Below are 17,040 nucleotides of genomic sequence, written 5' to 3'. Positions count from 1 at the left end.
AAACCATATTCAGTAGTCCAATAAGAAAGGGTTGCCGTGATGCCTTCAATTAGAAGGACAGGGTCAAGAAAATAAAGAGGGCTCAGTTTTAATTTTTCATAAGAATCTGTGCATTGACATGTATAATGAAATATCCCCTAATATGCATGTAAAATCTAATTAAAGTGTCCTACGGAACAGAGTATGTGGCAATGTAGATCCATTCATCAGATTAAACATTTGCCTACAGAGAGCACTGGGTATTCTAAGTGCGAGAATTATTGAGGTTTGAACTAGCTTTGCACAGATAGTTGTATGTATCCTTATCAAAGCAAGAGGCAAGTGAATTACAAAATGGCATTACTCAGCAAAGGATTAATCTTTTCTATTTCCCTTAGCCGAGACTAAAAATTCCTCCTGCCTCCCGCCTATTCCAACTGAGAAAAAGAAGTTAAAAACTGCTACACGGCCTGCAGATTGACGAGGCACGGGCGTGGAATTGGACAAATTTGCAACACTTCAAATAGGAGGAGGAATGCATCGGGCCAGATCCATAACTGATATCAAAGGTAGCTCCACTTCTTGCAACGAGCGGTGCCAATATAAACCAGCTGAGGACTTGGCTGCAAGTGACCAATGGGCCAAATGAAATACACAACCAAGGTTAATCACAATCGAGACAGAACGGCAGAAAATTAACTGTGTACTCCTTTTCGCTCTCTCTTTTGACAGCTGAGTGTGGCTTCTCATGTTCTATTGCCCTTGATCCATCTGACTGACAGGTAGATAAATCTCATTATGAATGTTTTTCCGTCTTAAAAAGACATTGCCAAATGGTTTAGGCTCACAATTTGAATGGCTTTATAAGAACACTCCCAAAAGCTACACGTTTGACAAACATTTTGTTTTCTAATATGCTAGAAAAGACCATGTGACTCTATAAAATATTTAATTACTACAACAACAATAATAATAAAAAAATAACTTTCTACCAAGCATTGTGGTTGCTACTGTAAGTAGTTCCATTAAGGTCACCTGGCTTGATTATACTCTTTACATAAGCTGGGTGGAATTCAATTATTATTATTTTATAATTCTAACAGATACTATTGCTATGTATTTTTTATGCATTTTAAATATTTTTTCATGCATTTAAATTTCCACAGTTTTGCAAATTTATGGGTTTCAACATGTTTTGTGGTTTTTATCTATTTAAATGTTCACAGTTGCAGGAAATTAAGGTGAGCGTCAGGCAATAGGGGGTTCAGAAAAGTTGTTCTGAGGTTCAAAAAGTTAAAGCTTTTTAACTGTTAAAACAGATTGTTAAGCTCACATCAAAATATTCAAATACCCTTAAACTCTAGTAAGTTCTCAAGCAGCCTTTTTCTTACTGTGCTGATGTATAAATTTCAGTGGAAACACTTTTTTCATCAGGTTATGTGTGTATGGCGAAATCCACATTTCCCAATCAATATCGAATCCTTCCAAGCCTATCTATCCAGAACTGAACTTGAGGAACAGAATCAGAACAGTTCCCTTTACAAGGAGTGGAAAACTTACCATTTTACTTTTTAAATGAACACAACGAAAGAGATGAAAGGGAATGAGAAATACAGAGACGTGGAAAGGCCTTAACATTTTAATGTATAAAAAATTGAACAAATAGCCTAAGGAAATCCATAAAAAGCTTAGTTCTGGTTTCTTCAGGAAACATACAGACGTGTTCCTCTGGTGAATCACTTTCCAGCAACTCTGCGAAAACAAACAAAGTGTCTGATCCTGCAAACACTGCCGTGAGAAACCAGTCCCACTGATTTCAACTGCACGGAAATCAATGGAACTAGGTAGTATCTCTTTGCAGTACTGAGCTGAGAATGCATAGACCATTGCACTGTACATTTGAGTACACTGTTAATATTGACAGGTTTCAGAGTAACAGCCGTGTTAGTTTGTATTCGCAAAAAGAAAAGGAGTACTTGTGGCACCTTAGAGACTAACCAATTTATTTGAGCATAAGCTTTCGTGAGCAACAGTGAGCTGTAGCTCACGAAAGCTTATGCTCAAATAAATTGGTTAGTCTCTAAGGTGCCACAAGTACTCCTTTTCTTTTTGCTATTAATATTGCTTTTCTTGCATAGAAAATGCCAGCCCTGCCTCATGTATATTTCTGTGCTCTGTGCTGCAATTCTTTAACTGAGTAAATTGTGTAGATTTGAAGCTGTAGACTTTTTTTCAGCTGCTGCGACACTTGCAGTTGGTTTAAATGGCCCAATCCTGCAAACATTTACTAAAATGTGCAGTGCTTGCCAAATGGACTGGTTGGACTAATGTTGCTGGGAGATCATGCTCTCAGATTTGCAGTTAGAGACCTCCCATATGCAGAAAAGGCTGGCACCATCCTCCTTTCTTTGAACCTAGTGGAGTCGATGGGGCTGGAGATCTTCACAAGTGATGGGGCCTGGATGAGGAGCAGGGCAGCCAGAGGCGGGGCCAGGGAGTTGTGGGCTGTACGTTGCCCCCTTCCCAGCAGAGATCACAAAGGAGATCGTGTCACTTTTCCCACTAAGTTCCCACAGGGCAGGGATGACCCATAATGATGGACCCACTGCAGCTGTGGTCAGCTCTGCCGCCAGGGCTATGGAGCTGTGTGGAGAGCCTTGGCCCAGCTGCTCCTGGCTGCCAACTGAGCCCCAGGGCTTTTGTTGTGTGTGGCCCTGCAATGCGGATGGCTACAACAGGAGAGATAAAATCTCTCATCCCCCAGGGCAGTGGGGAGAATGGGGGTGTCTCAGCCCTGGCCCCCAGGGCGATGGGAGGGGAGGGGAGTCTGGGCCCTGACCCCGCCCCCCCAGGGCGATGGGGATGGAGGGGGTGTCTCAGCTGTGACCCACCCCCTAGGGCGATGGGAGTGGAGGGAGGTGTCTTGGCTCCGACACCCCCAGGGCGATGGGAGTGGAGTGGGGTGTCTAGGCTCTGCCCCCCAGAGGGATGGGAGTGGAGGGGAGTGTCTCAGCTCTGACCCCCCGCAGGGCGATGGGAGTGGAGGGGGGTGTCTCGGCCCTGACCCCCCCCCCCCAGGGTGATGGGAGTGGAGGGGGGTATCTATGCTCTGCCCTCCAGAGGGATGAGAGTGGAGGGGAGTGTCTCAGCTCTGACCCCCCCCAAGGGCGATGGGAGTGGAGGGGGATGTCTCAGCTCTGACACCCCCCAGGGCGATGGGAGTGGAGGGGAGTGTCTAGGCTCTGCCCCCTAGGGCGATGGAAGTGGAGGGGGGTGTCTCAGCTCTGACCCCCCCCAAGGGCGATGGGAGTGGAGGGGGATGTCTCAGCTCTGACATCCCCCAGGGCGATGGGAGTGGAGAGGAGTGTCTAGGCTCTGCCCCCTAGGGCGATGGAAGTGGAGGGGGGTGTCTAGGCTCTGCCCCCCAGGGCGATGGGAGGGGAGGGGAGTCTGGGCCCTGACCCCGCCCCCCCAGGGCGATGGGGATGGAGGGGGTGTCTCAGCTGTGACCCACCCCCTAGGGCGATGGGAGTGGAGGGGGGTGTCTAGGCTCTGACCCCCCAGGGTGATGGGAGTGGAGGGGGGTGTCTCAGCTCTGCCCCCCAGAGGGAGGGGAGGGGAGGGTCTCGGCTCTGACCCCCCCCAAGGGCGATGGGAGTGGAGGGGGGTGTCTAGGCTCTGCCCCCCAGAGGGAGGGGAGGGGAGGGTCCCGGCTCTGACCCCCCCCAAGGGCGATGAGAGTGGAGTGGGGTGTCTAGGCTTTGACCCCCAGAGGGAGGGGAGGGGAGGGTCCCGGCTCTGACCCCCCCCCCCCCAAGGGCGATGGGAGTGGAGTGGGGTGTCTAGGCTTTGACCCCCAGAGGGAGGGGAGGGGAGGGTCCTGGCTCTGACCCCCCCCCCAGGGCGATGGGGATGGAGGGGAGTCTCGGCCCCGTCCCCGGGATGAGAGTGGGCGGGGCTTGCGTCTAGGCCCCGCCCCCGGGGAGAGGGCTCCAACCGGGCAGTCGCTCTCCTGCCTGATCCGCCCCGCCGTCCCCAGACCCTGCGGCAGCGGCTCTGGGGCGGGGCTTCGCGCTCCTCGCAGTCCGTGCGCGCGCGCCCGGCCCCCCGCCCTCCCCGGCCGACCCGCGCATGCGCCGTGCTTCGGGCGGGAGCCGGCGGTTGGTTTGAGCGGCGGCCGGTCCCGCAGTAGCGGGAAGATGCGGGCTGCGCTGCGGGCTCGCTCCGGCAACCAGCCGGCTCCGGCAGGGAGGGCCGCGCCCAGCGGCATGGAGCGGCCCGCCGGCTGCTGGGACGGCACCCGGGCCGCCCTGCGGCAGCTGGAGAGGCGGCTGCGCTGCTCCCGCTGGTAACCGCGCCTGCCCCGGGGCCCGCGGGCTGGGGGAGTCCCCGCGACCCTGGGGGAGACTGAGCCGCCCTTCCCCCGGGGCAGATTCACCCCCCGACAGGATCCCGCCCTTCCCCCCGCGGACAGACTGACCCGGCCCCTCGGGCCCCCCCCCCGAAACACTCCGCCCCCCCGGGACTCCCCCCGAAACACTCCGCCCCCCCCCTCGGAGACAGCCTGCCCCTGCCCCAGGGCCCCCCCCGAAACACTGCCTCCCCCCTGGGGCTCCCCACCGAAACACTCCGCCCCCCCGCCCTCGGAGACAGCCTGCCCCTGCCCCTAGGGCCCCCCCCCCGAAACACTGCCTCCCCCCTGGGGCTCCCCACCGAAACACTCCCTCCCCCCGGGACTCCCCCCGAAACACTCCGCCCCCCCGCCCTCGGAGACAGCCTGCCCCTGCCCCAGGGCCCCCCACCGAAACACTCCCTCCCCCCTGGGGCTCCCCACCGAAACACTCCCTCCCCCCTGGGGCTCCCCACCGAAACACTCCCTCCCCCCGGGACTCCCCCCGAAACACTCCGCCCCCCCCCTCGGAGACAGCCTGCCCCTGCCCCTAGGGCCCCCCCCCCCCCGAAACACTGCCTCCCCCCGGGACTCCCCCCGAAACACTCCGCCCCCCCCCCCGGAGACAGCCTGCCCCTGCCCCAGGGTCCCCCCCGAAACACTGCCTCCCCCCTGGGGCTCCCCACCGAAACACTCCGCCCCCCCGCCCTCGGAGACAGCCTGCCCCTGCCCCTAGGGCCCCCCCCCCGAAACACTGCCTCCCCCCTGGGGCTCCCCACCGAAACACTCCCTCCCCCCGGGACTCCCACTGAAACACTCCGCCCCCCCCCCCCCCCCCGGAGACAGCCTGCCCCTGCCCCAGGGCCCCCCCCGAAACACTGCCTCCCCCCTGGGGCTCCCCACTGAAACACTCCGCCCCCCCGCCCTCGGAGACAGCCTGCCCCTGCCCCAGGGCCCCCCCCGAAACACTGCCTCCCCCCTGGGGCTCCCCACTGAAACACTCCGCCCCCCCGCCCTCGGAGACAGCCTGACCCTGCCCCTGGGGCTCCCCACCGAAACACTGCCTCCCCCCTGGGGCTCCCCACCGAAACACTCCCTCCCCCCGGGACTCCCCCCGAAACACTCCGCCCCCCCCCTCGGAGACAGCCTGCCCCTGCCCCAGGGCCCCCCCCGAAACACTGCCTCCCCCCTGGGGCTCCCCACCGAAACACTCCGCCCCCCGCCCTCGGAGACAGCCTGCCCCTGCCCCTAGGGCCCCCCCCCGAAACACTGCCTCCCCCCCTGGGGCTCCCCACCGAAACACTCCCTCCCCCCGGGACTCCCCCGGAAACACTCCCCCCCCCCCCCCCCCCCCCCCCCCCCCCCCGGAGACAGCCTGCCCCTGCCCCAGGGCCCCCCCCGAAACACTGCCTCCCCCCTGGGGCTCCCCCCGAAAACACTCCGCCCCCCCGCGGAGAGACTGAGCCGCCCTTCCCCCGGGGACAGATTCACCCCCCCCCCCCCCCCCCCCCCCGACAGGATCCCGCCCTTCCACCCGCGGACAGACTGACCCGGCCCCTGCTGCCCCCCCCTCGGAGACAGCCTGACCCGGCCCCCCTGGGGCCCCCCCAAAACACTCCTGCCCCCCCGGGGCCCCCCCCGAAACACTCTGCCCCCCCGCGGAGAGACTGACCCTGCCCCTAGGGCCCCCCCCGAAACACTCCCTCCACCTGGGGCTCCCCCCGAAACACTCCACCCCCCCCACGGAGAGACTGACCTGGCCCCTAGGGGCCCCACCAAAACACCCACCCCCCCACGGAGAGTGCCTGACCTGCCCCCCCTGGGGCTCCCCCCGAAACACTCCCCCTTCCCCCCGCGGAGAGACTGACCCGCCCCCCTGGGGCTCCCCCCGAAACACCTGTGGAGAGACTGACCTGGCCCCTAGGGGCCCCCCTGAAACACTCCCTTCCCCCCCCCCCCACGGAGAGTGCCTGACCCGCCCCTCTGGGGCTCCCCCTGAAACACTCTGCCCCTTCCCCTCCTCCCCCCCCAAGGAGAGAGTGTGACCTGCGCCCCGGGGCTCCCCCCGAAACACTCCCCCCCCACTGCGGAGAGACTGACCCGCCTCCCTGGGCCTCCCCCCCCAGAGTCCGGCTAGCCCATCTGATGATAGGCCTGAGGCCTAAGTGTTGTTAATGTGTAGGGACTTTGGGAGACAGGAATTATACACTGTTCTGTACTTGAACACTTACAATAAATATAGTGAATAACCCCCCTTCCTCAGACACCCTTAGTGCTTCCTGTTTAAAGAGCACATTTGACCTCCGGACCAGACACATTAAACCATCGGAAACTGACATCCTGTTCTAGTGGAGGGTTCTATGTAATTTTGATGTAATTGCATTGCCATGGTTAGGTGGTGTGATCGCTCCCAAAAGGACATCCACCTCAGTGGGAGTTGATACCCTATAATGATTGTATTGTAAAACTGCTGTAAAAATGCCCTTGATTTTCCCAATACTTGGCTTCTGTGGTAAAGGGCTTATACATCCCTAGAGAGATTAACAGTGAGCAGTGCTAATGTAGTGAAGCAGAACTGTGTTTACTTGTTCCAGAAAACTGCTGTTGGCAGCTTGATGAGCTGCTGTATGGACAGAGCCTAAGGAAGCTGGTTGTGCAGTAAATCCATCTACACTGGAATCAGAACCATGCTAGCTGTCCGTGGGCTTAAAAATGTGTTGCTAGCAGGGTTCTATCATGATTTCCCTGATTATTATGGAAGGAGACATTTTATCAGAGAACCATGCTAACTGCACTGTATGCTACTTTCCACTGATTCAGTAGCGTGAGGTATAACACTGTCCTCAAACAGAATATCTCAAACTGATCAGAAAAATCATGCTAGAGTCCTGCTAGCAATAATGTTTTAACTGCAGGCACAAATACAGATGCCTTCAGACTAAACTAATTGGTTCTTTGATGTTCTAGGAGCTAAGACTTTTTTTAATCGTTAATGCTTTTCTTCCTCTCTGAATAGCATGAACATCCTTAAGGAACCTGTGTGCTTGGGAAAATGTGAGCATGTCTTCTGTCTGTAAGTACCATATTTACTTAAAACGAAACAGCTATAAAGAAAAGGACCCTAGTCCTGCAAACAGTTATGTATAATACCCTTAACTTTACATATCTGAGTAGTTCAGTTGACATCAGTGGGACTGTTCTACGTGTGCTTAAGTTTTCCTGGTTTGGAGACAGTGAGGTCAAAAGAAAAAGCTAAACAGTTTTAAAAGAGTAATATTTGAAATTCATGCTGTCCTTATTCGTATAGTCGTTCTGTGGGAAAGGAAGAGCTTGGGGAATACAACAGGGAAAATTAGATGTGTAAATGTTTTTTAAAAAAATAAAAATCAGGCTCTGCCTGATTGGGTCTTCACAAGGAATCACAAATCTTGGAATTAAGGCCTTAGTCCCACAGAGGTCTGCCCAAGCAGAGCGCCTTGTGGCTTTAGTAGGGGTCCAGGTGGGTACAGAGGTCTGTCTGCATGGAGGTTTTAGCAGGATCAGTGGCTACATATTTAGGGTTTTAGTTCATAGCTTATTGAGTTGTATTTGTAAGAGGCAAATTCTCTGAACTGTAAGGCTAAAATTATCTTCTTTATATTTGAATTGTAGTGCTGAGAATACCAAGGGGATCCTTTCAGTTACAGGAATTAGTCTGGAAAGATTCAGTAGTTTGTCCACGCTGTGGTACCGTCATCTGAGAGAACAATGTACACATTGGACAGGCTGAAGTATTCATAGGTTTTATTGGCATACCAAAGCGCAAACAGAGGATTTAATGTATCCAGACTAGCAGGAAAGGGAGAACGCTTTCTGTTTTCACTGTCCAGAAATTCCCATAGAGCATGCAGGATCAGGTTACAGATGGGAAGATATGCAAGTCCTTAGCTTAACAGTTTACTTGATGCCAGTTAATTTGCATATCACCGTAACCTCTTGTTAATACGGTAGACACTGTGCCCATAAAGGTTACATGATCAATATATTCTCCCTCATGTGGGGCTCTCCCTGTTTCACTGTAGGTAGGAGAGTGGCAGACACCACCAATTTGGTCTACTTAATGTATCCTCTCTGCACACAGGCACATCATACATCATTTGAAAGCTTATTATGTCTATTTTAAGATGAGGTATGATGTGAGGCTGACACACAGTGTTGTTACCATAGAAATTGGTATAAACAATGGCACCATCAACCGGTTCAAATATTTACATTCACTTCCATTGGTTTAAAGACTCAGTATTGGATTTTGTAACCTCAAAGCATCACAACAATGGTCCAAAGGATAAAACAAAATCTAATAATAAATGTGAACAGGTGTCATTGAAATGTAATAGTGCTGATGACATTTCTGGTCAACTTCATTGTCATTTTGTTCATCATTATGGTCTCGGTCAAGAGCATGGGAGTTGCCACAGTCTTTGTTGCCTTGGCACATACACAGTTTTGTGCAGGGAAGATTGTTCTGACTACACACACAGTTGATCGTGCAGTGACGCATGCTGGTAGAGACACAAATAAGGTGTTAAAGAAGCTTAGATGTCACTGGGCCCTTGAAGAATACGGGAAATAGTTCATTATCCACATTTTTCCATCCATCTTGCAATGGTGATCCAATATCTGGTGTACCTATGTTGCATAGACATCCAAATCTTTGTTTGATAAGATGCCCCTTTGACATGCTCATCAAAACTTTATCACGTGACAGCAGTTTGGCCAATGACTTGTCCTTTTTGATGGCTAGTTTGAGGTGCAAGCAATTCAGGTATCTGTGGGTCTCCTTTTCTTTCTTGTTCTGGTCATACAGCACTGCTACAGTAGTTGTAGCATATGCTGAGTTACAGCAGTATGAGTCTCTTTAATAATATGTTGTTAGTGTCTTCAGACTCAAACACCTTTTGAGTGTTAGCTAACATTTCCCTGACAAATGCTGGAACTGCAAGAGTACCTCCTCACTGATCACGCCATTAAAGAAATGAATAAAGTTTCAGAGCACTCAGATCCTCAGACGCCAACGTCAAGCCATTTTGAGCACAGTTGAATTGCTTACCAGCAGACGTGTATGCAGCTTTCTACGGCAGATCAAATCAGGCCTGAACATCTACTTTGTAATTTTATAGCCCTGCGAGCCCGAGTCAGCTGACCTGGGCCAGCCGTGTCTGTGCTGCTGGTCTTTTATCGCAGTGTAGCCATAAGCCTTAAGGGCCTTGATGGGAAAATGGTAGCAACAGGCATTTTCTGATTCTTCAGGGCTAGTAAGTTAAAGGGCAGCAATTACACACTTTCCATGGAGCTTCTGGCAATATCTTTCCCCATTTAAATCTGTTGAAAAGATCCCAAAATGACCTACTTCCACCACAGCCACTGTTTCTCTTCCAGACGTTGTCTACAACTTCTGTGGAACCTCACATCCCTCTTAAATCACTGTCTCTCAGGCTCTGTTGGAATCCCTTTACCATGTTCCATTTAAACCATCTTACCACACAGTATTTGATGCTCTGCAAAATAATCTTCAAATTTAGTCTTGGTCAAGAGACTTTATTATGTGTAGGCTATATCATTGTTTTAATAAAAGCAGTTTTGAGAGGTGGTAATATGGATCATTGGGAAATAGTAATACAAGGAATCTTTAATTGAGTTAATTGGCTGGTTGTCAAACATCTAAAACATAGTAATTTAGTTCTGGATAACCCCACTCTAATTTGGAGAACAAATCTTCAAAGATTTTTGGATATTATTATTGAAGTAAGTTTTTTTTTTTTTTTTTTTTTTTTTTTTTTTTTTTTAGAAAAGCTTTCAGAACATCAAAAGATGCTCTAATCTGAGTTGAGGGTCAGGAGGAGTAACCAATGGACACCTTAGCTTTTGATAAAGGCTGCTTTTTTCCCCTCCAGGTCTTGCTGCTAGAAAGCAAATAGTCTTTATTACTAATATAATCCAAACAACTGTATCATGGTCCTTTATTTATTCAGTGATGAACTAGTTTATTATTCATCTATACCTTCTGATCATTATTTCCAATCCATTTCCTGTGGTGGCTTATTCCTGCATAGTGGCTGTTTGTTTTATTGAACTTTTATATGGTGGTTTAGGCTATTCAACTGTAGTTTGTTTCCAAACAAGCCAGCAAGAGGTCAGGTCAAAGTCTGACATGAGGTTATTCTGGTCCATAGCCCATTAGAGAAAACTATGAATATATTAAAAGGGTGGGAGGGAAACAGGTGACAATGTTGCTTTCACACATTTATCTTTATACAAGTGACCTGCAGTAATTGGGTCACATGTTGGAGAATTTTCTATGGGCTGTGATATTTATTATTTGAAATCCATCCCTGTAGTATGATCTGATCCAAAGTAATTTCAGTAGGTTAACAACAGTGAATGGATGTCCTGCATCAAGATAATGGAATATATACGGGAATGTACAGTTAACAGATTGACAGCCCCTGCCCTGAATAGTTTGGAACCTAAATAAATACATAAGTCAGATACAGAGTGGAAGAAAGATCCCCATCTGTAACATGGGATAATAGTTTCTGAGGCTAAGAGAGATAACAGTTTAACTTCCAAAATACTCAGCACCTGGCAGCTTCCACTAAGAACAAAATCAGCTGGGTGCTGAGCTCTTCTGAAAACATGCCCATAAGTGACTTGCCCAATGTTACACAAGGAGTCTGTCTGAGCCAGAAGTTGAACTGAAATCTCCTTAGTCTCAATCCAGTGCTTTAACTGCAAGACCACTTGTTCTCTCAACAACGTAAAGTTCATGGGGGAAGAGTTTCAAAGATACAGATGTCAGGCACCTAACTGTCATTTGTGCCTTTGAAAAAATCTCCCACCTTGAAATTAACAGAGAGAAGTATACTTTAGTGTGGTGGTTTTGGAGAGACTTTAAAAACCCCACAGTGTTGGCCTAACTGCTCCCATAGATCAGGTCTATGGAGACTTAGTGCATGGCAAGTCAGGGTACGAATCTAGAGAACACTAATCCCATAAACATGAGAGCGGTGCTTTTGAGAATCCCACCTGATAACTTGTATGATGGACCCAAAAGTCTTTTCGCTATAGTAATCAAATGAATGAATATAATTCCGTGGAGGAGGATGGAAAAGTAGTACTTGGAAGCTACAAGTTTGGGTTTAAGTGACCTTTACTAAGCAAACTTGTTTCTCCTTGAGCTGTTCAAAAATAAATGCTCTGAAAAAAATAAAGTGATAAAATAATTCTGACACCTATGGATTCCTAGGGGACTTCTTACTTAGAAATGTTGAGAGGTGTGTAACTTAAAAGTACCAAGACAGTTTTAATAACAGACAGGTGAAAGTGATAGCTTACTATAGATTGGATTTTCTATCACACTTGTAAAAAGGAATGCTGTTGAAAAACAGCACTGTTTAGTTGAGGGGACAGAAGAATCTAGAGTTAAGCTATTCAGAAATGTAACGCCAATGTGTAGAAGTGAGGCTTTGGAATATTTTCAATTTTGATTAACGTGGGTGAGTGTGAGATTCAAAAGTTTATTAAACAGTTTTGATGACACAGCTTCCTGATAAGACTTTTGCTTAATTCTGGCTTGTAATTTGCCAGGCCAAATATTTGATTTCCTTTTCTGCAGTGATAAGTGAATTGTAAGTAATTCTTGTAGTCTTTGCATGGTCAGCTTTTTGGTATTAAAATAAAAAAGTCTTGCCTATCAACTACTAACATAGCTGGATGCTGAAGAGAATATGCCAGTTTACTCGTGTTGAATGACTTGTGTTTATACATGCTTGACTTTCAGAGCTTGTGTGGGGGACTGTATTGGCACAGAATGCCCAGTGTGTCACACTCCAGCCTGGGTACAAGATGTGCAAATAAATAGGCAGCTAGACAACATGATCCAGCTGTGCAGCAAACTGCGTCACCTACTGGGCAAGGACTTCACAGGTGAGACAAGATCTGGTCTCCCCACATTGTGCTCCCTATTCAAACTTGGGTCAATTTCATATGCTTTTAAAGGACAAGAAAATTGTCTTTTTTTAAAGATTCTGAAGGGTTATATCAAATCATATTTGGAAAATCTGCATTTGAACGGAACAGTTGCTGGGTTTATCTCCTTCATCAAATCTACATAGATCCTTATTAAAGAAAGGGAAAAAGTCTAGAATTGCATTAGTCCACAATTCATTAGAATCTGTCTGCTAAATTTAGAGTTAAAGATCTGTAACATTCCGAAGTCACATGACACAGTGAATTACAAGTAGGAAAATGGCAAGCACTGTCATATCCTATACTCTACATTTGTGAGAGCATGTAATGTTCTAAGGCTTAATTCTTCAGTGAGCCCTATACAAGGTGATCTCATTGCAGGTTCAGGGTTCTTTTCACTCACCATCCTCGTGTTGTTGCCGTCCTATATATAATGTGTCCAGTAGTTTTCGGATTAGGTTGTTGTACATGTGAAATCTTATGCTTTCTGCTTCATGATGGGGAGAGAGGCAAGTCTCAATTCTCTTTGATTGTCAGAACCAGAGTGACACAACTGTACCTATTCTCTGTTGTGAAAATCTGTCATTTCTGACCACTGTGGTAGTGACTGTGCTACAAAACTGCAGAGTTGCTGATCTGGGATTTCCCTTCCATTATTTCCTTGCCAGACTTTTGGCTGAATGACAAAGAAGGGAAGATTGAGGCAAAATGATTGTCTCTTGAGTAGTTATCACATTTTAGAAAACACTCATTTAGCTGTCAAATACAGATGAGGTACTTTTTTCCCCTCATTGCTCATTTCCAATATTAATCTAAATAGAAGATTCTCCTTTATCAACCAGATTCCCTCAAAAGGTTCACATCACAATCACTTCTATGGTAGTCCTTTTTTGACATCCAAACACTGGATTGTGATATCACTGAAGCAGCAAGGCTAAAGGATATCTAACAGTAATAAAGAGTTTTTCTTATGCAGCTGAAATCTCTGGGTAATCAAAAGCTATGAGTAAGATAGAAAATGTGGATGACAGTTTAATAGGGTTAGGGAAAATATTTAAGTGTGGTATAAGAGTACACACTTTAAGAGTATAATGGGAAGGGAGGGCTTTTGAAGTGATTGGCTTGAGGCACTTTTATATAGTGTTGAAGAATAATAGTCAAAGCTGAGAAGCAACCTTTTATGGTTATCGAGTGAACTTTAGTGGTACTCCAAATGTCAAAGTGAATGGAGAAAATCATGCATAAGGTTCTTTTGGTCTGAAGTGAAGTTTCCCTATATGGTGGCTTTAATTACAAGAAGAATGGAATGAAATGTATTTTAAAATAAGGTTTATGCAGTGCAGTGGAAACCAGAGTAACAGATGAAATATTTTCCTGAAATTATTTTAAAGGTAAATGTATTCAGCTTTGAGAAACTTGAGCTTTATTGTGTCTAATCTGTTTTTTTTAAAACCATTACAGTATTTTTACAAGCAATTTTTCAGTACTACTGCAGCAGGAGAGTGCTAAAATTTAAAGTGATGTGGTGATTGATTTTTCCATTTTTGGAGGATTCCTCCCTTATTAAGTATTAGTGACCTTTTATTAGTCTCTCATTCCTGACTTAAGGAAAAAACAGTTCTTGAGGGATGTTGATAGTGTATTGTCATAGATGCTATGGATGACATAACTAGGTGACTAGGCTTGATCAAATGAAAATAAAGACGTTATGCTACATCTAATGACGAATGATAGAAGGCTGCAGGAATTGAAGATTTACAAAGTGTGGTAATGTAGGTTGTTTTGCCACTCCTGCTCGCGCTTGGAAATTAGGCACTTCCTGTAGATGTGTGTCTAGTGGAAGTACCTCACAAGTGTTAAGTTAAATATGTCTGTGCAGGATCAGACCTTTCTGGTTATGATGGTAATTTGCACAATGCAGATCAAAGTATTTTTGCAGGGTTCCAGATGGGTTACTAAAGACAATACAAATAACAATTATAGTAAAGCCACAAAAAAGTAACCCTTCATGCCAAGGCTTACTTTCAGCCACATTTTTGTCCTGTGGCAATAAGAAATGGACAAATTTCTATTTTTGTGGTTTTGCCTTTTGCATTTTTTGTGCATGTAGCAAGGCAAATTGAGCAAGTCAGCATTCTGCTTCCACATGCGTATATGGAGTAATTTTGGAAGGGGCCTTCTCCATGTAATTGAGGATGGGTGGAAATCAGGAGCAAACTGTCTTTGCAGGCAGAGATTTGGTAACACCAGCATGGCGGACAAAGATGAGTTTTGGGGCAGTCTTTGTGAGTGGAGGGCAGGAAGGTGGTTATGCTGGAAGGCGTATCAGACTCAACTATTGCACATGGATGCCAATCCAGGAAAGTACTTAAGTGTGTTGGGGGACCAGCTGTTTTTGAGAGAGCCTGCAAGACACACAGAAAAAAGTGTCTGTCCTGGACTCGTGCTGTTGGAGTCTCAAGTGAAAAACTTGCTCCAGAATATGGGGGTCTCTTTTGTTAGGTAGTGCGCATATTCCTCAATGGTGATCTGGGCCCCATTGTCCTTGTTGCTATAAAGGCACCTAGTCTGATAACCCTTGCGCTGAAGATTCTCCAGTCTAAATAGACCAGATGGGGGGTTGGGAGAAAGGAAGGGTTTTTTTTTTTAACCCTCATTTTAGTTATTGAGTGGCCTGAGGTCCGAGGCAGAACTAGGGGTAGGACCCATGACTGATTTCCAGTCCAGTGTCTTAAATGATAAGACCAGCCTTTGTATGCAGTGTAGTTGTAGCTGTGTCAATCCCAGGATATTAGAGAGACAAACTGGGTGAGGTAATATATATATATATATATAATTTTTTTTGGACCAACTTTTGTTGGAGAGAGACCATCTTTTAATATTTACACTTGGGATCCTGCATTTGGAGCCAGTCTTAAGCAACATACAAGAAAACAAAGTAGTCAGATCTCTGCAGACTTTTGTTGCCCTTGAGCATAAGTGACTGGTAGTACGTACACCTAAATGGAGGACTTTCATTTGTTGGATTTGAGCTCGGCTCTCTCTTTCTCTCAAAGTGCCATCTCTTTAACTACCTTTTTTATACCACAAATATGGAGAAGAAATCTGCAATTGTAAAGTAAGATCTGCATTGTGTAGACTTGAATCTGCACATCTTAAAAGAAAAATTAGTTAATATTGGAATTGTGTTATAAGAAATAGCCTGCAGGTGGCAATACAGTTATTAAATGTGTTAATGGGACAGTTAAATTTTTAATTCACATGTAATTTAATTCAAAATTAGAATACCTTAAGAATTTATCTTGTTTAGCCAGCATTGAATCTATGATGCTGCTCCTTAAACAATTAAAGTATTTTATGAAATCTTGAATACAAGTAATTGCGACATAATAAGAGCTTGATTATACCCATATAGGGCACAAAATGGAGCATATAATAGAAAATCAACTACTGTGCCTGCATACCAATTTCCATCTCTTCTATCTGTGCATTAAAGCATGCCATATGTCTAGTAGAATTGCGCCTTAACTGTGTTCTTGTCTTGATGTTCTCTAGATTTGTACATGTACTCTCTGTATATTATGAAGAATTGAATTTTTTGAAGACGTCTCCTAGAACTACAAAAACGTTTCACTACTAACCCCTTCACCTGAAGTATTGTGTATGTCGCTGCAGTTGCTAATAATGACTTTTATTTGACTTTCAATACTCTTCTCCCTTTCCCAAAATACAAATGTCCTCTTCTCCACTGGGAAGGAGGAGATAAACTGCTCCTCTGAATTATTATCATTAACAGCTCTGTCATCCCCCATAGTTGCAAGACTTTTTTGTTTCACCATTTTTGACAATTCCCCTTCCAAGTGAACCTTATTACCTGCATTTACTAGAAAGTATATAATTACTGTAATTAAGGTGGGTAATTAGGAAGAACTTGTTGAATCATGGACATAATGTATGGCATACTAGAGATAAAGAAGCCTGATTTACAGTAATACTTTTCAAAATTAGCTTCTAAATACTTCAGTAGATTTTCTCAGTTCAATGTACTTTAAAGAGAAGAGATTCTGTCATAAATTTTCCTGACAACCATTTATAGATAATTTTATCTTATTCTTCATAACACAATATAACTTAAACTAATAGTTAAATTGAAGTTTTTTTAAATTCTTTCCCTTTTTTATATTAAACCAGACTTTACAGCTGTTGGTCAGATCCTGTTAAGCACACGTTGATGCTGGTGGGCAGCAAAATAGATTACCTTTGATTAGCCTTTATAGATCACAATTTAGTTTCCATATTTTGATGTGGAGGGAAACATATCGGATGCCTTCTGTAACAGATTACATTGCATTTTGTGTGTGTTGTGACATTTTTCATAATAGCTAAAGATGAGTGTTTGAATAGCTGGAATTTCTTTCCCCCCTCCACCCCGCACCCCACCCGTGCTGAATACTTAACTTGCAAAATAATCATTCTTCAGTGAAGGCACTAATGTTGCACAGATGGTACCAAAGCACTTCCCTTTGATTTTTAATAAGGGACTAGTTTGTCAAAGAGATTTCTCAACTTCTGTTCTGAAACCCATAATAGAGAATAATTTGAAAGACACACAATGTGCATCATTATATTCCTTTGATGCAGATTAATGATAGCTAAGACACATT

At 46.5% G+C, this 17,040-nt stretch overlaps 1 protein-coding gene across 2 annotated transcripts in view; it reads left to right on the top strand.

Annotated features, from left to right (window-relative positions):
- Positions 1-4,004: 4,004 nt before the first annotated feature.
- Positions 4,005-17,040, top strand: part of BARD1 (BRCA1 associated RING domain 1) — a 63,413-nt gene continuing 50,377 nt past the window's right edge. Inside the window, exons 1-3 of one of the 2 annotated variants that reach the window (XM_037912451.2) lie at positions 4,005-4,327; positions 7,386-7,442; positions 12,189-12,334. In XM_037912451.2, the coding sequence (XP_037768379.1) occupies positions 4,179-4,327; positions 7,386-7,442; positions 12,189-12,334 (352 nt within the window). In that variant the 5' untranslated portion in view covers positions 4,005-4,178. The remainder of the gene's footprint in view (positions 4,328-7,385; positions 7,443-12,188; positions 12,335-17,040) is intronic. The other variant, XM_037912453.2, reaches the window with a different exon arrangement.

This window comes from Chelonia mydas, chromosome 11 (genome assembly GCF_015237465.2).
Source record: "Chelonia mydas isolate rCheMyd1 chromosome 11, rCheMyd1.pri.v2, whole genome shotgun sequence".
Taxonomy (NCBI): domain Eukaryota; kingdom Metazoa; phylum Chordata; order Testudines; family Cheloniidae; genus Chelonia; species Chelonia mydas.
Note: the sequence above shows the minus strand (reverse complement) of the source record. Positions and strands in the feature narration are given on the sequence as shown.